The sequence below is a fragment of the Neolamprologus brichardi genome, chromosome 12 (assembly GCF_056152115.1).
Source record: "Neolamprologus brichardi isolate AB-2024 chromosome 12, ASM5615211v1, whole genome shotgun sequence".
Taxonomy (NCBI): domain Eukaryota; kingdom Metazoa; phylum Chordata; class Actinopteri; order Cichliformes; family Cichlidae; genus Neolamprologus; species Neolamprologus brichardi.
In genome coordinates, this window is record NC_142115.1 from 32,447,293 (window position 1) to 32,474,274 (window position 26,982).

A 26,982-nucleotide genomic window follows, 5' to 3' on the forward strand; every position below is an offset into this window, starting at 1 on the left:
TCGAACACACCTCCCGCCAGCTTGGTGCGTATTTCCAAATAGGGGCAAATATGAGAGAGCTTGTTTCTGCTGTCAAAACGTGCCGCTATGTGTGCAGTAAATATAAGTTTTCTCTTTAAGTTTGAGGAAGAGTGACATCAGCATCGTCGTGACTTCCACAAAACAACAAATATGTGTCAAGTAATGGACACAGCTGTGCAGGAAATACAATAAAAAACTCATTAACTATGAAAAAGTGCAAAACTGCATTTAGTACTGGTTACTTTAATGTTAAGCATATGTAAAAGTACTTTTACTAAAGTGTTCTACCTCAGTATATATTTCATGGCTTGTTTCTAAAGCGCAGTTTTGGCACTTTAACTTAGGTAAAGGATCTGAATACCTTCTTTACCACCTTGTTTTTATTTTAAATTTTGTTACTTATTTGTGAGGATTCAGATTATCCACAGCTTTTGTCCCTCATCACCGTCTGGACTCTCCCAACAAGTCAAGTTTCCTTTCAGATAGTGTTGGACAATGACTGGTTGCAGTTTAACCTCTACTCCTGAGGTCCACATCCTCTTTAGTGAAAATGGTTTCACTAATCTGAGCTCTACCCAAAAATGCGTGAAAAGCCTGCACACTGCCAATAAAAACTACAGACATCAACTCAGCAGTTAGCAGATTTCTTGGAAGGACACGCTGACTAATAATGAATGTTGAATGTTCTATCTGCGTCTTTTCTTTTTCTTAATGAGCTGGACTCAAGACCTGGACAGAGGACATTGTGAAATTGGCCGGCAAAGCCTGAAATGGGCTAGAACAGAAACAAATACTCTTCAGAGAAATGCACACAAAAAAATAACTGTGATTAATCGTGAGAATCTGGGAGGATAAGAAGGTAACAAGATCTAAAAATAAAAGCTGTGAGATCAGAGACACGAGGACTAAGAATGAGACAGAGTTTGATGCAGGCCCAGATGGCTGTTGGTAATCAGATTACCTCTGAAAGAAACCATTCGCTGCAGGACAAATAATATTACAGCACTGACCTTTTAAAATCTGTCGTTATGAGATCAAATCTTCATAGGTTATTTTAAAATAAGCACCTCTTTCTACTTAAGCACTGTCAATAAAACCTTTCCTCACAAGAAGAGATTACAAGAGGTATTGGTCTGAAATAAGTAATCTCAGATATTTCAAAGAATGACTCGTGGACGAGGTAAATTTACAGTTCCCAAAATATACGAAGACAATATCTTCAGTAATTCTATGACACTGTGTAGTTTCACCCAAATCACAAGGTTTATATTTGCTGTTTTTTGAGAAAACTCTGTTGTTCTCGTATTCTTTGCAGTAACACCACCATACTTTGTTGGTCCAATGCACTTGAGTCAAACTACACGTGCCCCCCGCAGCCCGTCACCCATGCTTCAGCAACATGCTTGAGTGTTGCTTGTAGCAACATAATTGCTGCGAATTAATGTTATCAGCCACGTGGACTCATTAGACAGTTGCCCCGTTGGCTTCCTGAGTCACAAATGAATCTGCTGCTGCAAGATGACACCTGAAACTTCCCTTCTTGACTGAGTTCATTTATTTACTGAACATATTTCTCGCACAGAAACACATTCTGGGCATCGCACACACACTGAGACACACGTACACAAAAATCTCAGGCGAAGATTAGAGACTTTCCACGATAGAGGAATAAATGAACAGTCACACAAACATAAATAATATCACAGCAGTCCTTGAACAGATCAAATATTGCATCATTTGAAATGTCTCCATGTATTCCTTATATATCTGACTATAGACTTTCCTCATTACTCGATTACATTACTGTATGAGAGCTTTGTTCCTCCTGTGATTGGTGTTTGAGGTGGATACTCTGTGGTTTCGTCTTGTGTTAAAGACATTGTATCCACATCTGAAAATATGTGTGTGTGTCACTGCAGCAGGCGGACAGAGTTGACGTGGAGATGGTAGAGGAAGTCTGCGTAGGACGCGCCTCCATTGGGGCTCTTGTCTTCCACGAGGTGGCGCTGCAGGGCCTCCTCGCAACTGTCGCCCTGCTTTACCACCCACAGCTGAAAAAGAACGATACGCAGGAGGTTACGCTTTCGAAAGCGTCTTCGGTCTTAAGTCGTGCTAATCTGTACACAGCTGAATTACATATACACACCAAGACTCAAAACACGAGTTTCTGCAGCTAACCCCGTCTCTGTCTATGACCTGAAATCACAGGGTGCTACTGTGAATAAGGCATCGGGCTCTGCAGGGAAACTTTCTTGCAAGATTTCAGCTCGCAGCTGATACATAACTCACCTTCTCCAGAGGAGTTTATGTTCCAGATAATAAATAAGACCCTACAAAACTGTTGCCTACTGATTGATTCTGTACAAAACGGCATCACCATTCCTGAAAGAAGCAGTGTATCTCAGCGTGCAGGTTTATAGCTCAAATGAGAGCTGGGAACAGATGTGGACTGAACTCGCTGAGATGACAGCAGATGTGTAACATAAGGTCATCATACTGGGGTGATGCTGTCTAAACAAATAAACTCAGCCTTTGGCTGCAGTTGACACAGCCGCTCACCTTGCGGGTGCACGATGTCCCTGAGTTCAGTGTGTTGATCAGGGATCGAATACCGATGGACAGATGGTTTTCCAGAACTGGCAGCTTGGTCTGGAGGAAAAAACGGAACAAAAATTAAAAAGAAACACCTGAAAAAGATTTTTTTTAAAAAAGAACTTCTCATTCCACATAAACTGCTTTGTGGATGACATTTTCATAGGTGTGTTTTTATAGCACTTTGTTACAAACAAAAGTAATCATCACTTTATGTACTTAAAATCTTTTTTTTTTACCTTCTTTTTTCTACTAAAAGAGCTGAGATTTAACAATTTTATGGGATTTTGTGTTTTTTCTTTTTACTCTGGCCACTTTTGACTAACATCTAGAGAGACTTAGAGCTTTTTATTGTCATTGTGCAGTTTACTGCAATCTACTGACTCAACAGTAGGACAGTTAAACTCCCTCCCCCACACACACATATTAAAATGATTACAGGATGATGACCTTACTGTTTGTTAATTCAGTCATGCAAACTGGATATTTTCCACCACTGGCTGAATTTTGAAATATGACCTAAAGGCTCACTAACACTGATGGTGAGCTACTGCACCTTTAAATAAACAAGCAGGACTGTCAGAAACAGTGCTCGCAGCATCAGTGGTCTATCTTACTCCTAACATCCAACACGACACTGCTGAATCCTCCCTCAAGGTCCTGGAGTGCATCTGTGGCCACTAAGTTTTATAGAGTGAAGCAGCTGCACCCTGGTGTGGACGACACTCATTTTTCAGGATTTCATCAGGAAACTTAGGTGGTTCTTTAGTGGAGTCCAGACAAGTTCAATTATCAGAAAAGACACTAAATCATACATTTAAAGTTACAGCTGGGCCCTTCTGTGTGGAGTTTTTCGACTTGTTTTCTCTGTCATGTGATTCAATAACTCTGAATTGACGAGAAAGTATACGTTTAAAGAGACTGAGCTCACGGCTCATTGTTAGTCAGTGGTGATAGTCTCGGTTGTTATGCAGCTGTACTGTTTAAAAGGCCGTGAAACCTGCAGTCAGTTGAGACTGAAGAAGTCACTCGGATGAGTGAAAGCGATGCAGATAAACAGAATCAACTTTCCTGGGTTTTACTCGGATTATTGAGCGTGCATCCCAACCCAGATGATTATGCTGTGAGCTCTGGTTAGACAAGCATTCATGTTACACTGAATGGCATTTGTTTCTGGAGTAATCTCTGATGATCAGACGAGCTTCCAGTTTAAGTGCATTTAGTTTATTTTTTAACACGGTGGCTGCTTTGCTTTAATGGCCTCCACGGTCACAATGGGCTAAAAAATCTCTGCTTTATGTGCTGCTCCACCGGGAAGTGACCACACGGTGTGCATCTCTATTCATCTTCTCTGTGCTCTTATAACAGATACCCCATTCTTCACTCTCTGTGAGGTGGTTGCAGGATTAGAAAGCTGCACGCTCAGAGGTTTTTGACTTGTGATCACCTCCATGGGAGAAATATTGCCCAACTATAAAATTAGCTGAAATGTTGACGGCAATTTTAGTGTCCAGGAGGGCAGGGGGTTCAGCGAGGGTTCAGCGGTCAGAATGAAATAAAACAGTGAAGATGTAAAACTGAAAAAACATTGCCTCTGCAGCAACCTCCCTTGATACATTTAATTTCACTCAAATAAGCAGCCAGCTTCAGTGCCTTTAGTTCATGTTTGCCTGTTTAGGCACGACGAGGCAGCGCTTTAGTCTCTGCTGTAACTGCAGAAAATAAATCATTCATCCGATTCATGTGGTGTTGACGTGGGAAGCGACCGTACGGTGTATCTCTTCTCTTTTATCTCCATGCCCTCATAAATGCATAGTGTTTTCTGTGTATATGTTATTGTAATTAAGTTGTTTTTGAAAATGTAATGTTATTAAATATGACTCATTTTAATGAGTACATCAAAAATGAAAGCATAAATTACACTAGATTAGACTTCTGTGACCCTTTCCATCAAAATAACAAAGCTCTGCTCTGTAAATCAGTTATTATAGTGATCACAGTTTATTTACAGTAAAGGAATAAATATATTTATCATCATAAAGAAAGAAAATTTAAATACCACTAAAATCTGACATGATCTCTTCCATGCATCCATATCTTTCCTCAATCCTCACCTCTCCAGAGGGCAGGGATGAAAAACAGCTGGTGTTGAAGAGCTCAACCAGTGTGCATGCTGGGACTTGGGTGCCCACCCATAGCAGCAGCGTGAGGGGTGTATGAACCAAATAAAGACCTCTGGGCTCCAGGCTAGCTGCAGAGCAGCGCAGTGCCTCCTCTGGTTTCGGAGGGTTGGAGCCGTCAGTTGATAAAGGCTGCAGGTGACGGAGGAATGAAAAGCTGAATTTAGTAAAAGTCTTCAAAGCTCAAAATGGCACAAGTGGAACTGTCCAATGGTGCAAAGGCTAAGCTAATGGCGACTATTTAAAGGGAGCAATCACTTACTAAATACATAGCGTTGCTATTTTAAGCGCAATCTCTATGCTGACTTGTTCAATGGAAAAAGAGGTCAAAGTTCACCACTAATGCAGGGCTAGAGAAATACTAGTTTGTCAATGACTCATCAGCACCGTGGCCTGTGCTGCCGGGCTGTAACTGCACTCTGTTCTTAAAATAGACAATAGTTTGCTACATGTAACAGGAAATCAATCCTTTCTCTTTCTCCTTTCGTTTTATGAATGAGAATTTAAGGCTATGTCCACATGTACACGGGTATTTTTGAAAACTGAGATTTTCCGTTTTTCGTTTTAAAAAATAATCCCGTCCACACGCTGCTAGGAACATGCCAAAGCAACAGGTGGCGATATATTCCTAACCGTGCAGAAATGTTGGCCAATCAGAAGTCTAGAAGCCTCGGTGGGAAAAAGTAAACAAAGCTGGGGCATAGAAGCAGAACCGAGTCGTATGTGTGGAGGGACAGTAACTGTGTGTGTATATGTAAGCATTTAAACACTGCAGAGAGTACAATTAACAGTAACAGTATTGTAGAAATTCATTTCACCGAAACAATAACGTGGCGCACACTGTGACGTCAAAAACTGCGCACACTTTTGACGCTGTGTTTTCTCCGTTTTTCTCGTCCACACGTAAATGTTTTCAAAAATATCCACCCTGGCTGGAGTTTTTAAAATCTCCGTTTTCATTGACCAAAAACGCCGTTTACGTGTGGACGAAAGGTGCAAACGCATAGAAAAATCTGCATAGCCTAAACTGTGCAGCCAGTTTTTCTGCTGAAACCTCACTGCATTTAAATATATATTTAAAAATCACTGTAATGATACAATTAAAAATAAATAAAGTAATTTTTAATACAGCTAGTGATGCTTATTGTACCATAAGAATAAATTCTTCTTGCTTTTAGAATATCTCATCACGACATGTGAGCATAAATTCTAACCATTTCTCTCTGCTTCATCAGAATGAGCATCTGACACTATTTTGAAGTTACTTCATCGCAACTTTATCCTGACATATTAGTGTCACTCTGATCAACAACACCCTTATTTAACAGAATAAAGACATGTAAGACAAACTCCCATGTGTTGATGGCACTGACCAGAGGCAGCAGCAGAGGGTAGAAGTGTGTGGCAGTGCTGCAGGTGTCCATGCGCAGCACCTGGCAACGCCGCTGCAGGCGCTGATGGATGGAGCTCCTCAAGCCTGGCAGCAGCACTTCACTCTTCCTCAGGCTGTTGATGTAAACAGGAAGAGCTCGCAGATACTGAGGAAGAACCAGCTACAGGACGCACACAGTGCAGTACGGATGGTCAGCAAGATTCAAAACAATTCAACTACGTGCAATATAATAAAACCATAAACAGCGGCATTAACGTACATGTGTGCGCAATGTTCTCACCTGCCCCGCGGACACTGAAGCAGAGCAGCAGTGTTTTCGATAGGACGCCAGCGCTTCCGTAACCTCCGTCTGCAGCTCCTCCCTCAGCTCCTGCAGGGGGCGCTCCTGTACTGCACAGTACACTGACCAGACAGAACGAAGGCATCATTTGAATATCATTTGGTAGCTTCAGATGTCAATATTTATGGGGATGTTGATGCTTTTATTAAAAGAAGAGAAGACAACATCAATACCTCAGAATCTTTACATCAAGCTTCATTCAGACCTCAGTGTAAATGCCGTCAGTTTACAGGGGCGAGTAAATAATTTTACCAAGGGGCCACATGAGAGACTGTAATAACCAATAAGCTTTTAAAGAGATAAACTTACTATTGCACAGACTTACAAAAACCCCCAAATAAAACTGGCAAACAGATGATTAATAGCACGAGATAGGTGGTTTTAATGACGTCATATTTTTATTAATAATAATAATATAAAAAAATATTACAGATTATTGAGCGCAGTTAATTGTATATTGATTAATTTCAGGTTTTCATGCAATTTTCATTATGTTTAGGATTGACTCACCTAAATATTTACCTAAATATTTTAGTATTTGAATATTTGTTCACTTTAAGGATTTAGTTATTTATTCATCTTAAAAAGCAGAAAGCTGTTTAAAAGCTGACTTTCGTTTCCTTGGTGTTGCTCTCTGCTCTGCTCCTGTTCTGTTTACCGAGTGATAGGGGTGGGGAAAAAAATCGATACTGTGTAGTATGGTGATATTTTGTTTGCTAATAATGTATCGATACAGGGACAGCAGAAATCGATATTTTGTTACAAAAAAGGTTTTTGTGCTCTGACTTCAGAGCATGTTGATCCTTTTTCTGAGCAAGAATCCTGACATTCCTTCACTGTCCAAATGTGTTTAACTTTTTTTTTGGCAGCAATAAACATGACAGTTTACTTATTTTCATTTAAGACATGTTTTATTTTAATTAAGTTTAAACTTTTTTATTTAATGTAAAATTATATTTTGTTTTAATTTACTTTAAAATTCTTCAGTTGCTGAAGGGGCTGCATAGTTTTCATAAATTGCATAGTTCAGAATAGCTATAATTGTACCAGATAGTTGCATTCAGTTAAGTTGGACTAGACTGTAATACAAACCGTTCAGTTTGTCAACAATAAAACTGAAATGAGAGAAAGACTGAGTGTGAGACTTTGATATTAGATAAAATGAATATTGATAAAGTTTACCTTTATGTACAGAATCTGAATATCGCAAAATATTTATAAAAATCAATAATATCGTATCGTGCGTTAAGTATTGTGATAATATCGTATCGTGGGATGTATGGTGATTCCCACCTCTATCGAGTGTCAGAAGGCGGCAGCTCTCTGAGTCTTCATATTACATGAAAGTAGAGCTGAAATCCCAGCAGGACTCCTTCCTTTAACTTGTGTGTAGGCAGATTTTGTCACGCAATATAATTTATATTGTTATAAAGTTAGAAAAGATCAAAGACAGCTCTAACAGTCTACCCGTGAACAGTGCAAACTCCTTACTCTTCTTGCAGTAGAAGGTGAGTAGTGTTTGGGCCTGGTAGTGACGAAAGGTGTCCTGCAGCTGACGCGAGCACCGCAGGGTCAGAGTGTGAACCCTGGTCCTCCGGTCTCCTGTCTGGAGGGTGTAAGATAAAACAACCTGACACACAGGACAAAAGGAAAAAAAAACAGGTTTAGTGTACAGCTAACATGTAAACTGGTTCCCAGTATGAGCAGTTACCGTTTCATCGATACATCGATATCACCTTATTTGTAAACTACATCAGCAAAAAAGCTTTAAAATTGTCACTATAATGGATTTAAATGACAGACGCACCTGTATGGCTACGCCCCTCGTCTCATCCAGAGCTCTGGTGTGTGCGAGCTCCACAGCCAGTGTGGTCCACGTGTCGAGGGTGGCCAAGGTGACACGTCCAGGGTTAGAACCAGGAACAAACAGCCCGTAACAGCCGGACACGCGTAAATCTAGTGAGACGCGTACAAGTGATGGAAGCATTTCTGCAGAGCACTCCCTGCAAAATCTTAACTAAGAAATAAATCTCACCTTTGCTGACAAATATCCTGAGCTCAGCCTTGTAGCCTGTGTGCGTCTCTACAGTCCTCTTTAGATCAGTGCTGAAACGCTCTCTGTCCAATTCTCCCTGTGGAGCATATAAAAAAGATACCAGTTTACAACCAGACCTCACAAAACATTTTCCAAATCGTCATTATACAGATACAGATAAAAGACCTCGTGCAGTGCTGATAAATCTGATGGCCTCTTTAATTTTCTCCGAATGACTTTTTTCTAGCTCCATCTGCTTGTCTGCTGATGTAAGAATCTAGACTTCCTGTTTTTATTCTTGGTTTAAAAAGCACAATTTGTCACATGTATTTACACACATTTTAAACAAGATTTGTAAGAGTGAAGCAGAATGTAATTTGTCGCCCCATTAGGATAACTAACTGCAGGCTGCAGGCTTCAAATTGAGCTGGACTGGAGTGTAGTGTCATTTTTTGTTACTGTATCTCCCATGTGACAACCTTCATGGTTATAAATATGCCATGTTTGATGTTGCTGTGTTTACAACCATCACTTAATTCAGTATTATTCAACATCCAGGATTTTAACCATTTCATTTGTGGAATTCTCAGTGAAACAGTAGGAAAAGCTGCTGATTTACCTGGAGGTGGCTGTAAGTGTGCAGAGCTCCACCTGTCAAATATGGAATGTCGCCTGGCCAAGCCCCACCCACATCTTGGTGAGAGAGGACAAACAGATGAACACCACATCCCTGACCGACGCACTCCTTGACCACTGACACGGCCTGTTCTGATGGCTGAAAGATGGACTGTGGGAGGGGGAGGAGAAAGAAACATACGGAGAGTGGTCATTCGCCAAAGGATGAGTTCAACGGTTACATTGCGACCCTGGTACCCACAGGTGTTTACACCGTATAGCACTGAGATAGTCTACCTTTGGTTTGTTGGTGCCAAAGAAGCCTGAGCTTGTGTGTCCAGTCTCTATCAGAGAGGTAGTATGGAAGATCAGCAGCTTGCCAGGACAACCCAGACCCTAGTTTGTAATACAGTCAATTATGATTTTATCAATATTTAATGCAGCCACATCGCACAAAGAAAAACCTTTAATTGTGACATTTAGCCTAATGAAGTTTAGTGCAGTTATGCCAAACCTGTAGTACAGCAAGTCCAGCTTTGACAGGCAGCTCCATGGGAACTCCACCGGAGTCAGTTCCTTCTGTGTTGAACTGAGGAACAAGTTGTAACACGCTGCATGAAGAACAGAGACAAACAGATTGTGAAACTCATAAAAGACATCAAGACAAGACTATACTTACTACCAATCAGCCTCCGAGTAGATGCACTTATGGTATCAATTTGAAATTCCTGGGTGACTTTCTAAGTAAGTGCATTAACAAACTTGAATGTAAATGACACCTAACCGCCTGCCTGCCAGGGTTTTGTGGCAATTAGCATACTAGCATTGTTTTCCTAAAAACATGACTACCATTAGAGGTGGGAATCACCATACATCCCACGATACGATATTATCACAATACTTAACGCACGATACGATATTATTGCAATTTTTAAAAAATATTTTGCGATATTCAGATTCTGTACATAAAGGTAAACTTTATCAATATTCATTTTATCTAATATCAAAGTCTCACACTCAGTCTTTCTCTCATTTCAGTTTTATTGTTGACAAACTGAACGGTTTGTATTACAGTCTAGTCCAACTTGAACGCAACCATCTGGTACAATTATAGCTATTCTGAACTATGCAGTTTATGAAAACTATGCAGCCCCTTCAGCAACTGAAGAATTTGAAAGTAAATTAAAACAAAATATAATTTTACATTAAATAAAAAAGTTTAAACTTAATTAAAATAAAACATGTCTTAAATGAAAATAAGTAAACTGTCATGTTTATTGCTGCCAAAAAAAAAGTTAAACACATTTGGACAGTGAAGGAATGTCAGGATTCTTGCTCAGAAAAAGGATCAACATGCTCTGAAGTCAGAGCACAAAAACCTTTTTTGTAACAAAATATCGATTTCTGCTGTCCCTGTATCGATACATTATTAGCAAACAAAATATCACAATACTACACAGTATCGATTTTTTCCCCCACCCCTAACTACCATGGGTTAGGGTTATTAGGGTAATAGGGCTATTATCTACCTTATTAAGCCATAAAAACAGCTCATGAGTTTAATTTTTGTAAACGAGGAAAGGTGAGAAATAAAATGGAAATAAGACAGAGTTCGCCTGTTTGTGATGGGTCAAGTTAATTGCTGCATTATCAGAAACAGCCTGCATGTAAATGCCAGCTTGACCCCACATGGTCGCAGACCTGGTACCTGTGTTTGAAGCAATCATTTCAAAGGCAACACGATTGCAGGTTCATTGCATACATTATTTTGCCTATTCTATAGTCTCCAGCCAGTGTTTTCACTATAGTGACTGCAGCATTTGTGGCACCACAGTGGTCAAGGCCACTGAATGAGATCAGGGGAGTAACTGTGACAAATGTGCCAAATTCCACAGCTCTTTATCAACATGGACCTCAAACGTTGTGGTTGCCTGTGCAGATTGCCTGCTTTGCTACCAATAAAAGATAGAATATTACTTGAAAGAGTGAAACATGAAACACTGATATGAACAAAGTAGTACCACTGCATCAGTTCGTCATACAGACTCTGCAAAATACATCTGAAAAAACTGTCATCATCTCTGTTACCTGTCGATGCTGCTGATACAGTCTTTGAGGGGCACCAGAAGTCCCTCCCTCACAGGAAGCTGCAGGTCTTCTGTCTCTGTGATGACCAGCATGTGTGGGCGGGACAGTTCAGGACTGAGGTCGTAGAGGTGGATCCTGCTGTCATACGTCATCAAACCAACACGGACATCTAAAGCATCACCATCCTCCCTAAACACACCGGATGAAACCTTAAAGACAAACCAGGATTTATCAAAATTGCACAGGAATATTACTGAACACTGTTTTACCTGTTCATAGAGTTAAGCAGCATTTGTATTTGTTGTGTTACAAATTCCAAGTGTCCTCCTCTCAGTGCTGAGACAGACACATCTATGGCTAGAAGGAGTGCAGCAGCTTCCCCCTGAAACAATATGACAAGCGTGTCACAGTTGTACTTAAATTTCACAAAGCCTGTTTTCAAGAGCAGCTAATGATCATCAACGTGCAAACAAAACTGTAAATGGGTAACCTTCTGAGAATTGAGGATTTCATATGACCCCGTGCTGAGTTCAGGCCTCTTCTCCTTATCGACCCGAACCCCGTTCACACCATTGGTAGGCTGGTAGTGCTGCCATGGTACTGAAACACAAGAGAAGACAGACAAACTGCAGCAAAATACAACAAACTACACTCAGTTTGTCCACAGCAGTTCAATACACTGAAATGGCTTTTAAACTTCTTACTTGTCTTCATTCCACCAATATTTTAAGTATTTTCACTCAAACAAGTACGTTCCATAAATCCATAAAGTCTTCAGGTCAAAAAGACACAAAATATTTTTCTGTTAATAAACAGTACAGTGTAGAAAAAGTTGCTAAAAAACAAACTATTAAAGAAAACAAATGACAGTACAAATTTAATTTAATTTAAAGTAAAGGAAGGAGTTAAAGGGCCAGAGCCTTGGGACAATGACTACAAATGTTCTGCCTCCTTTATTATTGAGCTCGACCCCTGGAATACACGACTGACCTCAGTGTTTGTACAGACCACATTAGGGCTGTGCGATATGACCAAAATCTCATATCCCGATATAAGAATTCTATCATCCCAATAACGATATAAATTACAAAAATGTAACATTTTCTGTAAATTCTGTGAATCTCGGGCAGCTCGACTTGCGGGAAGTGTTTCCAGCTGGGCGTCGTGTACCTGGAGTCGAGTGTTTTAACCGATGCATGAAACGATACATTTTTAGACATAAGTTGTAACGCCCGCCGTTTTCTTTGTGAGTATTTATTACACGGCGTGCTGCGGGAAAAAGCCTGTTCTAACGTTTGAGTCTAAGGTTTATTTTTTAGCACCTGGCGGCTCTTTTTTACTTCTGTAAAAAATTTACATCCGTAAATAATCTGCTCTTTCACGTGATTCAGTTTATTTTGAAAAGTCTCAACAGGATCTTGAACTTTATTGTGAAAGGTTTATGTGGAACATAAACAAGCAGACACACGATGGTGTTACCATCCTTGTTGCTAACCACAACGCATAAAAACAGGCGCTTGTCCGTCAGTAGTGGTTATATTAAATATAAGAGAGAACTTTAAGAAATGAATATATCCACTACAGTGACCATCAAAACATGAAAAAATATTGTCGTAAACAGTTTATTTTGCGACACCACAAAACAAACGATAGCGTAAAATCAAACGATAGACGTTTTTATATCGTCATCCGATAATCGAACAGCCCTAGACCACATAACTACTGCATAGATGAAGTTTACTGTATTTATATTGAATCAAATTAGGGTTTTTTTTGTATTTTTGGTATTTGTGAGTTTACCTTCTCTCTGTTAAATCTTACCTTCACTGAGTTTGCCACAGAAGGGGCAGTAAAACCTTTGACCACAATCCTGCCAGCCCATCGCTGGACACATGGAAGCTCCACACCCGCCACAGCCCACAACACACTCTGTCTCTTTGCACAGTGGGAGAGGCTTCTAGAGGCAACAAACAAACACATTTAATGCATCTAATATCTAAATGTCATATTAGTTAATTGTAGCAACGGTATTGTAGTTTCATCTCCATTTTTAACAGAATATGAAGCAAACTGAGCAGCGAGAAACTAACCTCTTCAGCACTTTGTTTTACCAGAGGGGTGATCAGAGCGCCCAGCGGCAGACGGCTAAGCAGAGCAGCCTGACCCTCACAGGGCACACAGTACGAAGTGGAGCGGATGGCAAAAGGACTTGCATTACCTACAACAGAGATAAACACACAGAGGATCACAGATGGGATGCAGGTTTTAAGTAATGGTGATGCACTGGTGAATATGCCATCTGCAACCAGAGTGCTGGATAAAATAAATTTAGGAATACAGACAGTTTTGTGTGTGTTCACCTCTGTCCTCTACGATACAGGAAGTAGTTGCCAATGGAGGAAGACTGGAAAAAGGCTCAGAGGTAAAAACCTTCCCCTCCCACTCAGCCTTGTCTTCCATCATCACCTTCACCTAAAGCCAAGAGAGAAACAAGAGGTGGAAGCAAGAATATGTTAACATTTCAGAGGAAAGACATATACGTGTAAATGCATGGAATTAAGGATAAATACTAAGCTGCAAAAGAAAAAAGCAGAAATAGTTAACGATACTTTACATTAATGGACATTAGACATATTAGAGAGAACATGCATCGTCCTTCAGACTAAAAGCCTGAGAGAAGTTGAAGAGAAAATTGTTCTTCACTTTAAAGGAGCAGACAGGAGTTAGTTAGGAAAAGACAGAAAGGTAAGAGGATAAAAGAACTTACAGCGCTAGGCAGGAGCTCTGGGTCCAGACCATAACGAGATTCAGAGTTAGGAGACTGCAGAGAGGAAACGTAAAAGCTCATTCTCACAGCTAAGATGACACACAGGTGATAACAGAGTCAACACGAGCTGATGTTCAACCTATTTTCTGATTCTGAAAGAATAAAGGTTCCTCAGTTTTACAGCAGAGTAAACACACATGAAGAAGTTAGCTTATAATGTTAGAAACTTATAAACAACTTCCTTAAATTTATGGGGTTCTAAAGACTAAGAGATTATTTCGCTTTAAATTATTAGAATTATATATATGCATATTTAATATTAGATGTTTCCTCACCTGAGGTGTGAAGCTTTTGACCTGTGCAGCTGCAGTGGGAACAAACTGGTTTATGTTTTCTGGGGAGAAAGGGGAGATCCAGAATAGTAATAAGTGGTCTATTTTTATTCACACTACAGCACGTGACATCTGATTAATATTAATGAACTCACCTCCAGAGTGTGCTGGAAGTGTCCACTGAGGCTGCTGTTGGATGGGAGAGGTGGGCGAGGCATGATTGTGAGTACATACTGCAGATGCTCCCTCAAATCCAGGCTGAGGTATACACTGTGGACTCTCGTTTCCATATAATGGAGGCCTAATGGGCAAATGATTTTGATGTGGTGACTGAGGTCCATTTACTAAATCCTGCTGTGTGTAGGGATGCTGGAAATGTTGAGCTACAGCTTGGTAAGGGTTGTGAGGGGAATGAAGTGATGTCCATTGGGTGTCACAAGGATGAATGTCTTCATTCATGTTACTTCCTCGGCTTGCAGCTGGAATCGTGGCTGAAACATCAGGAATGACTGGCTGCACACTGTGGTTGGTGTTATTAACATGTAACAAGCTGCTATGAGGATTGTTGTTATTGGGTGAAAATGCAGTGAAGTCTCTCTGGAAGCTGGAGCTGGACATCTGGAGGTGGTTGTAGCAGGGAGTGTAATCAGAAGGAGACATCAGGTTGAGATGCTGAAAGCTGGGCAGAGGGTTAAAGAGGTGTCTTGGAGGTGAAGCTGTGGACCAGTCCTTCTGACCCGCCCACGGCTGGCAGGGTGTCTGGCTCTGATTGGCTGAGGGGACGTCCATCATGCTCCATAACCATCACTGATAGGTGTATTTCTCTTTGGAGGCGTTACCTAAAGAGAAAACAGTAAAATATATCAGGAGGGTTGTAATGTGATCCTGCGCTCTCCACTGACACATGCTACATTTTGGAATATGTTGCATTTTCAAAAACAGATTTTTCGCTATAAGTTCAGTTTCTATGATTTTTAAGCAAATTTTAGCAGAAACTGTCGAGTCTACATAACCGCTAGCTGTCCTTCGGATAGCACCGGATCTACATGATCATGAAACAGATCAGTAACAGTACACATAAGCAAACATGATGAGATAAAACACCAATGACTCAAGAAACAAATTGATATTCGGTTATAAAAGACTTAATACCCTCGGACATCAAAGGAAACGGCGGGCTCCGCATGCAGCACTTGAACATTTGCGTCCTCATTTTCGCCTCACCTACACCGGAAGCGAAATGCTTTACGTTATATTAAAATGTAGAAAAATGCACGAATGCGATAATAGTAGTTTTGTAAGCGTTTGTTAGTAGCTCCAGCATCCCCGGTTCTCGTTATACACCTGAGCCTCACTGGAATGGAAGCGTCATCACGCTGGAAAGTCTCACGTTTCCGTATGTTCTTTCACAGTAAAAGCCTCCAAAACGTACATATTTAATTCGGTTACTAATTTGGAGTTATACAATGGGACTAGATGAAAATGTTTTCTATACTATATCATCTGTGCTGAATTTCAGATTATTGCACATTTATTTAAATAATTTAAAAATAGCTGCTAATTCTTTCCAGCTGAAGATGCCCAGAAAACCTGAAAACTAACTAAATACATATATGGTAAATGAAACAAGGTCAGCCAACAAGAAGCTACAATACTAAACACGTGCTTAAATGCTTCATTACTTTTTTAAATGTTGCAATATAATATTAATATCAGAGTGCTGAGTGTCAGACTGACCATGCCTCCCTCTGCTACTGTTAAGAATGAACAGTGCAGTTCTGTCACCAAGTACTTTCTTTTTGAGAAATTAAGATACTGTTTTGATGAACATTTTATATGTATATTTGATCAAATTCAAACATTCTGAATGACTAATTTTCCTACCACTCCTGTACACTCTCGGTGTACAATAATGTGTCATCAAGATACAAGGTTTTGCCCCCCTGACCAAAAAAAAAAAAAAAAAAGCTACAATATTATTTTTGAGACTTTACTGTTGAACATTTATTTTAACAAAGCATCATGTGCCAGTATACCAACCAATGTAACCAGATACTGTATTCAAAATTGGTCACAGTACCCAGGAACACCATAAAAAAAAACTTTTATCTAAATGTGAATAAAACAGTAATCTTTCAGTATTCATGAACAGTCTCTGTTAAACAAACTTCATAAAATAAAACATAAAAAAACATGAAAACAAAAACTGAGAACTATAATGGAAAGATATTCTCATATCTGATATACAAATGGACAGAAAGATTAAAGAACAATAAGTCAGCTGAAGGATGTGAAATGATGCAGGTTTGAGTATTAACATCATATCAAATCTACAGCTGTTGGTAATGTGCAGTACTCTGCTGTCCCGCTGATTTTCTGGGCCTTTTCCTGCTTTTTGGTGAATCTTGGAAACAGTCACTTTGTCTTTGCAGGGTTGTGATCCTGTTTCTGACGTAGTCCTTCACACCTTTCCACGTGCGGTTTCTCAGTGCTCTTGGCTCAGCATCAAGACACCTGATGCAGTCGTCTTTCTGAGGCACCTTGTGGCCTCGAATGAAACTCATCATGTGTCTTTCTACAGCGTGGACCTCTGCCTCCTCCCACGTGTGTTTAGTTTTATGGTGGAAACCTATGAGGATGAAAAAATATATATATAACAATATATTATTTTTTCATGGTTATTTCTTTTTATGATTTTGTCAGGGGCCATCTGTAGATGCTTCTATCATGCAACTGAATGTATTATTTGCTGTATTTGTGCCCACCTTGTTTTTACAGATAATACCAAATTACTGTTTCATTCGGATGCTAATGACTGCTTGTCGAGAAAGTGCATCCATCATGCCCAACAAAGAAGTGGGTACACCTATTCCGTTTATTTTTAGATGTTAAATATAAATGACTACTTTACTTTTTATGAAATATATAATATTGAACTGGAAGGGCTATAAGTGAAATGCTCCACACACAGACTTTGTTCCATTTCGGATACTATTTGTTTACATTTGTTTATTTTCCATGAGCTCTTTTCACCTAAAATGCTGCATGTAGGACCACCATGTCTAGATTGTGTTAATATACTGTGCTGCTAGAGGCTGGTGGGTTTACTTGTGAAATAGCTTGAATATTATTTGACAAAATATGTGATTATTTCATTCATCGTGGTAAAAAGCTAACATTCCAAAAATTGGCAAAGATGAACGAGGCAGATGAAGAAAGATGTAAGGTTCAGGACCAGCAACACATAAAAGGTGGTTGCCTACTAATTTGACTCTTGTATTTTTATTAATTTATTATAAGTTTGTGTGACGGTCCCATTATTGTGATGAAGGCAATCTAAACCAAAGGCAAACAGAAATGAATAGACAGGAAGTATATTAAAGGTGACCATTATTACCTTTCTCACTGGATTTGACAGATCTGCTCGTTTTGCTGGAGCTTGTTGTTTCTTCATGTTCTTGTTGATCATAAAACATTTCTGTTCCACCACCTGCATAGGAGTCATTGTGATCCCGTGAACTGGCTTGTTCTCCACCTGCAGACTGTCTCACTGTATTGAAGACAAAAAATATATACGTATAAGGAAAATTATTATTTTATTACTTTTTACTGGGAATCTTAATGGGGAGAGATAAGTCAATTAAGAAGGAATGTTGAAGAAAACAACATCATGTCAAATCTACAGCGGTTAGTAATGTGCAGTACTCTGCTGTGGCTCTGCTGATTTTCTGGGCCTTTTCCTGCTTTTCGGCGAATCCAGGGAGAAGCCGCTTTGTCTTTGTAGGGTTGTGATCCTGTTTCTGACGTAGTCCTTCACACCTTTCCACGTGCGGTTTCTCAGCGCTCTTGGCTCAGCATCAAGACACTTTATGCAGTCGTCTTTCTGAGGCACCTTGTGGCCTTGAATGAAACTCATCATGTGTCTTTCTACAGCGTGGACCTCTGCGTCCTCCCACGTGTGTTTAGTTTTATGAAGGGAACCTGTCAGGAAGAAAAGAAAAGAAATCAATGATCCTGACATTAAAATTCATCTTGGGCAGAGTATAGAAATATTTTTCTGAGAACTTCCTTGTGATTTTTGTGCAAGCTCAGAACCAAAAATAAAATCTAATTATTTAATTTGCACTGATAAAAAGCAGATATCCCTAAAACCTGGGCAAAAATGCTAGCCACGCAATGACAGAGTAAGAGCCATGGAGGTCTAAAAGATCAAATGAATTCTACTAATGTACTGAACTGTAAGTAAAATTAAGTCTGACAGTCTGGTAATGAAAACATCTCTGCAGCAGGTAGTAGCTAGCATGACATGATATTACCTAAAAATACCGTGTCAGTCTTAAAGACATTATTACCATGTCCACCTGATTTGACAGATTTGGGATGTGTAGTCTTGCTGGAGCTTCTTGTTTCTCCATGTGCGTTTTGATGATTAAAAGGTGCCTCTCCATTGTCTGCAGTAGAGCCTTCATCGTGATCCTGTGAGTCAGCTTGTCGTCCACTCGTAGGCTGTCTCGCTATAAATAAATAAGTAAGTAAGTAAGTCTATGTTCACCTTAGAAATCCCAGCACATATACACAGACATGCAAATACAACATTTACAACAACTATGATTCTAATCTGTATCCTAAAACAGCATTTAAGGGTACAGCATAAAACTGTGAGTATTCAAAAAATCAGCTGGATTATTTGAAACAACACCACGATGAAAACTGCTGTGCTCATAAAAAGAACAGACTGGTATTGTTAAAGTGGTGTGCAATTATTAGCTTTCGTTGGCCATTCTAATAGAAAAAGACACTCATGACTTTGTGAAAGAGACAGATACCCAAAAAAAAAAAAAGCTGAACAGAGAGATCGAAGAGTGAGAGAAGGAGGTAAAGAATAAGCAAAGGAAGAATAGCAAAGAATAAGGAAAAAGGGTTGTTGAAGACATTTACAAAAAACAAAAAAAACAGGTTTGGCCTTCAGCAACGTATCACATCTATAGCTGTAGGTAATGTGCAGTACTTTTCTGTGGTTCTGCTTCTCTGGGCCTTTTGCAGCTGGTCGGAGAATCCTGCGAAGAGTCATTTTGTCTTTTCAGAGTTGTGATCCTGTTTCGGACGTAGTTCTTTAGACCTTTCCACGTGCGGTTCCTCAGTGCTTTTGCCTCAGCTTCAAGACACTTGACGCAGTCGTCCTTCTGGGGCACTTTGTGCTCCTGAATGAAGCGCATCATGTGTTTTTCTACAGCACGAACCTCAGCATCCCCCCATACGTGTTTGGGTGTACATTTGGAGCCTGAGAGAATAAAAAAAGAGAACTCACATTGACCCTGAGAAGAGGAAATGTCTGGAGTTTCTGTTCTAGAAACAAAACCAAGTTAAACTCTCTGACAATTACTGGGGTAACAGACTGAAATCAACCTGCTTGGTGGCAGGTTTTCTTCCACAGATTCTCTCTGAATCTCATCCTCTCCTGCTACACCTCCACCATCACTCAGTTCTCCCTTATTTATTGATACAGTCGATGCCAAATCTCATATTGGAGCAATTTGCACAGATTTACATATTTACAAACGTGCTTAGATATTAAGCAGTAAATGCATAGAAAGAATCAACAGTACTGAGCTGGCCAATCAGAAGAGTTGTGGGCTGCACTGACCCAGACTACAGTTACATTTCAAGGGAGGCGGACATCAGGTTACGGTGTAAGGTTTCAGAAAGGTTTGCAATTCCCTGTAAGACAATCTTTTTCTGGATGCATTTCACGTTAAAATCTTTCTCGTGACCTCCAACATATTTCAGCCATGTGTTGAAATATGTTTGCACATTTAAATACAGTAGTAAAATGATTCGAATTAACATTTAGAGCCTGAGAACATGTTTTCCACTGAAAATTTAAAACATCCAAACATAAACTGTGTTTTGTGCATTTTCACTTTCGCTTGTTGTAATCTGGATTTTTTCTGTGTCAAGTTACTGTTGCACTATAATGAAAATTCCCTGTGGACGAGTCTACACAGTCACAAAACACAAAGCACACGGACGTCTGCACAGACACTTTTAACTTATCATGAATATTAAGTCACTTGGACCCAAGCGCACTCACGGATGCAGAGAGCATAATCGAGGACAGACTCATCTGACAGATGATGACAGTGAGAATGTTTTTTTAGGTTCAGGTTTATCAACAGCAAAAAAGCCAACGAGCGCACCTCTTTTGGAACATTCTGAACACAACAGCTTAACAAATGTTTTGCTTCTTTTACTGTTTCATGACTTGCTATTTTTTTAATGACTTAACTGCCATTTTTTTTTTTTTTCTGTCCTGTTTTTTTTTTTGACTGAAAATGAAAAAGAAACGTGAGAAAGTCTGTTAAAGTTCACCATGATTACCTCTGATAGATTTGTTGCTTTTACCCCCATGTTTTTGTTGATTAAGAGATGCTGGTCTGCCTTCACTTTGATCCCACGAGTCAGCTGGATTAAAGACAAAAAGATGTTTTCTCTCAGAAATCCCCGCACGTATACACACATTTCTTCAAATAAATTGCAGGATTTACACACACTTGTTTTTTTAACTTAACTGAGTGACTCCAGCTTTATAAATTCACTCAGCATGTTGCCTTCTGCAAACAATCACAACTGAGTAGCTCATGGCGTACGTTGTTTTTAACCAGTTAAAAATATCCAACTTTCTTACTTTTTTCTTCTAGCTTTCTTTCTAGCTAGTGATGGGAGTCAGGAACCAGTGCCAATTAGTCTAATGTAGTGTAGGCCTACTTTTTATAAGCCTTATTACCTTCAGAATCCATTTCAATATCATCCAGTGTGGAGTCATTGCACTGCCGCAGGATCTGGATTTTGTTATTCGGCCCAAAAATTTGGTTGGCTTCATTTTCATCCAGGTTCATCAGTTGTAGCATTTTTGCAAAATGCTTGCGGACATTTTTTGATGTCAGACCTTCAGAGTTTTGAGCTCCACATTCTTTGATAAATCCTTGAAGGCAATCTGTCCCCCTGTAGTTAGACAGAGCATTTGGTCGGGCAAAGACGAAGGGATTCTTACTGGTGATCCCACATGCCTCACGAGAATCCACTAGAAGCTCCAGAGCCGACTCAAATGAGGGCTTCAGTAAAACAGGGACTTTTCTCCCGCAGTCCCCACGTACGTCAACTCTGGTGAAGAACCTGCACATGGTTTTTTCCAACTCTGTGACAGACGGGTCCAAGTCATCAGTCGGATCTGACTTTGTTCGTGACATGAATTCCGTCAGCTGAATCGTTGCAACCTCTCGAGGCTTTCTCTTGTTGAAGAGGATTATCCGGGCAAGCATGACTCTGGCCAGAGCGACAAAGTTTTCTGTAGAAAGACTGTCTCGTAGATTCTTCTCAGCTGTAGTATGAACCTTCTCCAAGTGGAAATGCAAGCGCTTCGTATCTTGAACAAGTGGTATCTGCTTTGCTCGTTTTGATTTAATTTCTCTGAGACTTTTTAATGCGGCCGAAGAAACAAGCTTAGTCCACTTCTTTTGGTACACAGAGAGGAAGTTTTTAGCAGCCTCTGCTTGTTTTGTATCACCGGACTTTACCGCGTTATCCTTAACAATACTGCAGGTCTTCTGCAGGCTGTGACCAAGCTTGATTGCAACGGAAGGAGCGGCGTAAATTTTGGTTTCTGAATCATAGCCTGCCAGGACGTTCACTGCAGACACCACACGCTGGAAGTTTGAAGGGTGAAAGAAGTCCTCCAGCTTCTTCATTGGGGTCGTTTTTTGAGCCTCAAGCACAAGTCTTGCTATCTGACGAAGGTTTTGTCTTATATATGGGTGCTTTTTTGCATCACGGCCATAATGATTGTACATGTATTCCCCAAACTGCAAGAGAATCCTGTCATCCATGACAGCTCGCGTCACATCATCGTATATCATTTCATTCAGAATGCTCCTAGCGACATCACTTATGCCACGGTCTTCACAGTCCACAGTTGCTAGCACACACATTGATGCAATGCGCTTTTTCCCAATACCTGAATCCTTTTCAATCTTGCTTTTTGCTGGGCACGTCCTCATGTGTTTGAATAGGTTTCTCTTCACAAAAAGACCATGACAGTGAAGACAAGGAAGAAAGTCACGGGCCTGTCCAAGCACTTTCGGTCTTTGTCGTACGACAAGAGTTCCCTCTCCTGTTTTCAAAACATTTTTATTATGTGCAAAGTTTCCTTCATTTGTTAATTTTTTCCATATATTTTGTCTTTCTTTGGACTGTTTGGGATACTGGAATGCAGCTGCAACCTCTGGTTTGTCACTGTGAATTGACTCAAAATGCCGTGACAGTTTTAACACCGGCTTGGAGCAAAACAAGCAGTAATTCTTCTTGTCATAAAATCGAGCTTTTGAATTTGGTCGTTTTACAGCTGGCAACACTGGCGTTTGTGACGCTTCTGCCTGACTAATCATAGGTTTCCTCTTTACAGGAGTGACTCCTTTATCATTTCCAGAAGAATTTTCTGATATTGAGTTCTGCTCTTCTTGGTGCGGTTCTTCACTCACGGGGGAGTCTGGATCGCTATGACTGGATTCTGAAGAACCTTCTTTGAACTCTTCATCACTCCCTGGTGAGTAATCCTGATCATCGTCCTCCCCTGACATGTCTGAAACAACTTCCTTTTTCTGAAAGAAATAAAAGAAATCTTTTTTTTCTTGACTTAAGATTAAACAAAAACAACAACAAAAACATAGATAAACAAATTAAAAATCTCTAACATTTTTCCCTTCAAAAAAGTCCTTTCCGGTTTCCCCAAAACATGGGGTTAGGGTCACTTTTTATTATTAATGATAATTTACAATTCATAATGTAATACAATGATAAAATCCAACATACTATAATCAGCATGCAAAATTTAATATCACAAACAAAGTAAAAAATGCAAGTAAATACCAGCGATTCTGCAGGTGACTCTGGCGTATCACAAGCATCATTTTCTTCGTCATAGTATGAAGGCGAAGAACCATTTGCTGAATTACGCGACTGTAATAGAAATAATTAAAAGGTGATATGATGTGATAACAACCTTGACAATCCCACAGCATATGAAAAGCCCAAAGAATGTGCAGGCATAATTTATTGTGCAGTTACCTTTGAATTTGCAGCAATCTGTTCACACTGAGGTGGCTCATCATCTGACAACTGCCCATCGCTGCTGTTATCTGATGGCAGTGCTTTCAGCTTAACAGGAGGAAAGTGAAGTAAGCAGGGAGCAACGGTGTAGAATTTTCTTTAAGTATTTTAAAGTATTAATACTAGATAACAACCCAGCAAACATTTTGACTTTGAGAAAACATCAACTTCATCATTACACTTTCTAGCAAGAAAGAAAATTAAACACCACGTCTTTCAGTCTGGGAGACGTCGACATTATGGGCAGGGGGAACTAACTTAAGTTCATATTGCAACATATGAGACAAAATTGATGTATGTTAACACAAATAGCAATAACAGACTCTCGTAATTCTACTTATTATACATGGAGAAAACGTGTTCCCATCTGTTTACGACTACTTAGTTAACAAATTAATCGGTGTGTCCACCACTTCACAGTTCTGTTTTCGTTGTTGTACTGCGCACAATTTTGACCAGAGATGCGCTATCAGGCTTTCAACTATGTTTGTTGAGAACGATTTAAAAGCATCAATTACCTTTTTATTTAAAAAAATGCCCTAACACACTTACAAGTTTATCCATCTCTGCCAGTTGTTTAAGCAGCTCAGCACGCTGCTGTAAAACATCTGAACGCCGCTTTTCACTGCTGGCCTGAAAGCAGACATAATAAAACCTTTACAGGACAAAATATTATAGTTATAGTAGTAATCATCTAAAATCTCCAAGGCTCTTTAACATGATGTCGGTTAAAAGGCAAGATTCATACTGCAGTGCTACAGTTAAAAGTGATTTAAAATATAAACCGCTATAAAAGCAAAAAGGTGTGGAAAAATGCAAATATCTTCAAATCATCCATCAAACAGCAGAAGTTTCATCTGCATTTGCTGTTATTTTCCTCACCGTAGTAGATCTATTTGCGTTTTTGCTTTGAACAGCTGCTTTTGGGACGGGGTCATTCACAGGTCCAGCTGAGAAGACAGTAAAGTTAAAAACAAACACACAAAGTGTTAAACAGTTCTGCAAACACTTGTTTAGACAGGCGAAACAAGGTCAACTTTTTAGTTGACATTTTTTTAAGTATAACAATCCACAACAGACAAATTAGATCAGTCTAACGTAACATAATCTACATTTTGGCTACATTTTTAAAGACTGTGTGAGGAAGAGCTAAAAGACTTTAAAAAATATCTACACTTCCAAAAAACAAAAAAACCCCCAAAAAAACAGGTGGATCTATTAGAGCCAACTGCGATATATATATATATATATATATATATATATATATATATATATATATATATATATATATATGAAACCTAAAAATTAATTGAGGATTTAGTCAAAACTGAACTCTTTAAATTTTAATCCTAATCTCTGAATTTCATGCTTTCCTTAAATATCAGATATTCAAGAATTTAATTTGTTAGCTTTGTCATACAGTGTTGTTCTTTTGTCCTGTGATAGCTAGAATATGATTCAACACCCCTCAAAACCCTAACACTTAATCAACTATTTGCATTTATGTAAGCCACTTAACTAATGCACCAACTAAAATACTAAACACTGCTTTGGACCGAGTTTAAATCCAACCTTGCATGCATACCTACATTAATATGATATGAAAAAATACATTGTAATACAGCTACAGCTTACCTCTGCAATGTGATGAAGGTAACCACTCACGCTGCTCCTGAGAGGTGGATGAGGTGTAGCTTTGAGTGTTTCCTGCACCCTGAGCGGACTCCACATTTTCTCCTTCAAAAGCTGCTTGATGTTGTCTGCATGACGGCAGGCGGGAGGGTAGACCTTGAATCCCACTTGACAAACCCTGACTGGATACTGGATTTTGAAATGTCTTGAAGGCATTGTGGGATGAGAGAACAGATAAATCCTGGGGCCCACAAAGCTGAAGTCCTTGGTTTGACTGTCGAAGAGCTGGTGGGGTAACATTTTTTCCTTGGTTCGCTGATACCATGATCGATGAAAGGTTAGAGCTTTGCTGACTAAAAGAAATACCTTGAGAGAGATTTGGGATATCTGTGGCAAACAGCGAGCTGGATGATGGAATGCTGCCAATATGAGAGGTTTTATACATGTCAGCGTGAGGGTTGTTTCTGGAAGATACAGTGTTCAAGTTGTTAGTACAACTCTGATTGGGTGCATGCATGTGCTCATAGGAGGTGGGGAGAAGGTTGACGAGTGGGTTCTGAGATGAAGCTGCTGACCAGCCATTCTGGGCCATCCAAGACGGACAGGGAATGTGGCTCTTATTTGCTGTCGGGTTATCCATCACTCTCCATTACCATCAAAGTTCACTGCTTGAAAGTCTCCTTTACTTCCTTGAGTAGAGGTCCTAACAGAAATAGAACATAATACCAGAATTTCATTACTTTTCTGTGGTGTGTTTTGAAATTTTAATTCAGGTTTTCAAAGCTGAAAATGGGCAGAAGACAACAGAAAAATCATAATATAATGAATCAATACCAAAACATTTAGAAAACGCACACGTAAGAACATGCGAGAAGGGAAAATGTAGTAACTGAAATCAGCCTTTCCCTTTACGAAAAAAAGGTCAGCTTGACACCAAAATGTGTTTTAGCTGAGTGAGTCACCGACCCTTGAAGCTGCACCGCACCAAATAACATATCAGTCTCTGCAGGATATTTAAAAAAAATTAATACTTACTGGGCATTGATGTTTGCAGCGAGAAATGGACAGTTGCGTTTAAACTGCTGCAAATACGGTCGAAACGAGAAAAACGTAACTAGCTTAACAATGTGCTATCAAGTCAGTTTTTTTAACTAGCTGTTAGCTGTTAGCGCGCTCAGCATCAAAAACCATAAAAATATCCGTAAAACTGATACTAGTTCTAAAATTAGTGATATGAAATAAACAGAGTGTGCAAAAATCAATTTATTTTCCCGCAAACCGCTTTAGAAATCAGGAAAAACCATACCTGCGGCCATAACCGGAAGTAATGGTCGTTGTTTACATCACAGCGTCACTGAGAAAGTAAAACTTCCGTCTATTTTTTCCAAAATAAGATACAGTTCTACAATTATAAAATAAATTGGACTTTCACTTAAAAAAAATTTAATGAGCCAAAGGTGGAAAAAATTGTATTTATTTAAAAATAATTTCTGCCACGCTGTAAAAGCTCAATAATGAGCAAACAAAGGTCATTTTTTAAATTAATGTTACTGCATCCTTCCTTACGATGTCACACTCATCAGCCGTAAGTGGCGTTAAATCTGTTGGAAGAGAAGCAAGAGATACCCAGACTGGTTCTTTCTCATCATGCAGCCATGACAGCATCTGATATGTGCTGTTCCAACTTATCAACCTAAGATCAGTTTGTTGGCTGACAATTTCCCCATATACAGCCCCCTACTGGTGATAAATCTCATCAAAATACATTCAGTACATTTCAAAAACAGAAAAATTCCTTTTGTTTACAGTTATTATCATTGTCATT

At 39.5% G+C, this 26,982-nt stretch overlaps 3 protein-coding genes across 4 annotated transcripts; all 3 read right to left on the reverse strand.

Annotated features, from left to right (window-relative positions):
• Positions 1–1,558: 1,558 nt before the first annotated feature.
• On the reverse strand, positions 1,559–15,737 carry si:dkey-13n15.2 (protein transport protein Sec24C). 2 transcript variants are annotated; one of them, XM_087849402.1, is made up of 21 exons: positions 15,516–15,737; positions 14,519–15,202; positions 14,367–14,425; positions 14,032–14,085; positions 13,625–13,736; positions 13,355–13,482; positions 13,086–13,221; positions 11,755–11,864; positions 11,534–11,646; positions 11,265–11,453; positions 9,691–9,787; positions 9,474–9,572; positions 9,181–9,348; positions 8,562–8,658; positions 8,334–8,482; positions 8,018–8,156; positions 6,467–6,588; positions 6,167–6,346; positions 4,728–4,925; positions 2,581–2,670; positions 1,559–2,072 (listed from the first exon to the last, which is right to left on the reverse strand). In XM_087849402.1, exons 2-21 carry the CDS (start codon positions 15,153–15,155, stop codon positions 1,932–1,934), a joined length of 3,018 nt encoding a protein of 1,005 aa, XP_087705528.1. In that variant the 5' UTR covers positions 15,156–15,202; positions 15,516–15,737; the 3' UTR covers positions 1,559–1,931. The 2 variants fall into 2 exon arrangements, with proteins under 2 accessions (XP_087705528.1, XP_087705527.1); XM_087849401.1 differs by having other exon boundaries at positions 4,673–4,925.
• A 586-nt stretch (positions 15,738–16,323) lies between these two features.
• LOC148100315 (uncharacterized) lies at positions 16,324–18,400 on the reverse strand. The gene is made up of 3 exons (XM_087848775.1): positions 18,069–18,400; positions 17,761–17,913; positions 16,324–16,992 (listed from the first exon to the last, which is right to left on the reverse strand). The coding sequence occupies exons 1-3, from the start codon at positions 18,382–18,384 to the stop codon at positions 16,694–16,696; spliced, it is 768 nt and encodes a 255-aa protein (XP_087704901.1). The 5' UTR covers positions 18,385–18,400; the 3' UTR covers positions 16,324–16,693.
• A 259-nt stretch (positions 18,401–18,659) lies between these two features.
• Positions 18,660–26,508, reverse strand: LOC102794882 (uncharacterized). The gene is made up of 10 exons (XM_087849638.1): positions 26,464–26,508; positions 25,161–25,860; positions 24,408–24,475; positions 24,078–24,158; positions 23,484–23,573; positions 23,286–23,375; positions 21,148–23,017; positions 20,742–20,825; positions 19,372–19,644; positions 18,660–18,877 (listed from the first exon to the last, which is right to left on the reverse strand). Exons 2-10 carry the CDS (start codon positions 25,795–25,797, stop codon positions 18,660–18,662), a joined length of 3,411 nt encoding a protein of 1,136 aa, XP_087705764.1. The 5' UTR covers positions 25,798–25,860; positions 26,464–26,508.
• Positions 26,509–26,982: the final 474 nt, after the last annotated feature.

Bases quoted from the DNA above. Each gene is read 5' to 3' on its own strand.
- si:dkey-13n15.2 (XM_087849401.1), bottom strand. From the start codon at position 15,155: ATGATGGACGTCCCCTCAGCCAATCAGAGCCAGACACCCTGCCAGCCG. The intron at 11,865-13,085 runs GTAAGATTTAAC...CTTGTGTTTCAG, and splicing joins CTGTGGCAAACTCAGTGAAG to TACCATGGCAGCACTACCAG. The intron at 2,671-4,672 runs GTATTTAAATTT...TTTTTCCTCCAG, and splicing joins GATCATGTCAGATTTTAGTG to ACCAAGCTGCCAGTTCTGGA.
- LOC148100315 (XM_087848775.1), bottom strand. From the start codon at position 18,384: ATGTCAGGATCATTGATTTCTTTTCTTTTCTTCCTGACAGGTTCCCTT. The intron at 17,914-18,068 runs GTACTGCACATT...TCTTCAATACAG, and splicing joins ATCAGCAGAGCCACAGCAGA to TGAGACAGTCTGCAGGTGGA. The intron at 16,993-17,760 runs GTAATAATGGTC...TCATCCTCATAG, and splicing joins TGTCAAATCCAGTGAGAAAG to GTTTCCACCATAAAACTAAA.
- LOC102794882 (XM_087849638.1), bottom strand. From the start codon at position 25,797: ATGGATAACCCGACAGCAAATAAGAGCCACATTCCCTGTCCGTCTTGG. The intron at 24,476-25,160 runs GTAAGCTGTAGC...CTGTCTTCTCAG, and splicing joins ACCTTCATCACATTGCAGAG to CTGGACCTGTGAATGACCCC. The intron at 20,826-21,147 runs GTAATAAGGCTT...TCTTTAATCCAG, and splicing joins TATTGAAATGGATTCTGAAG to CTGACTCGTGGGATCAAAGT.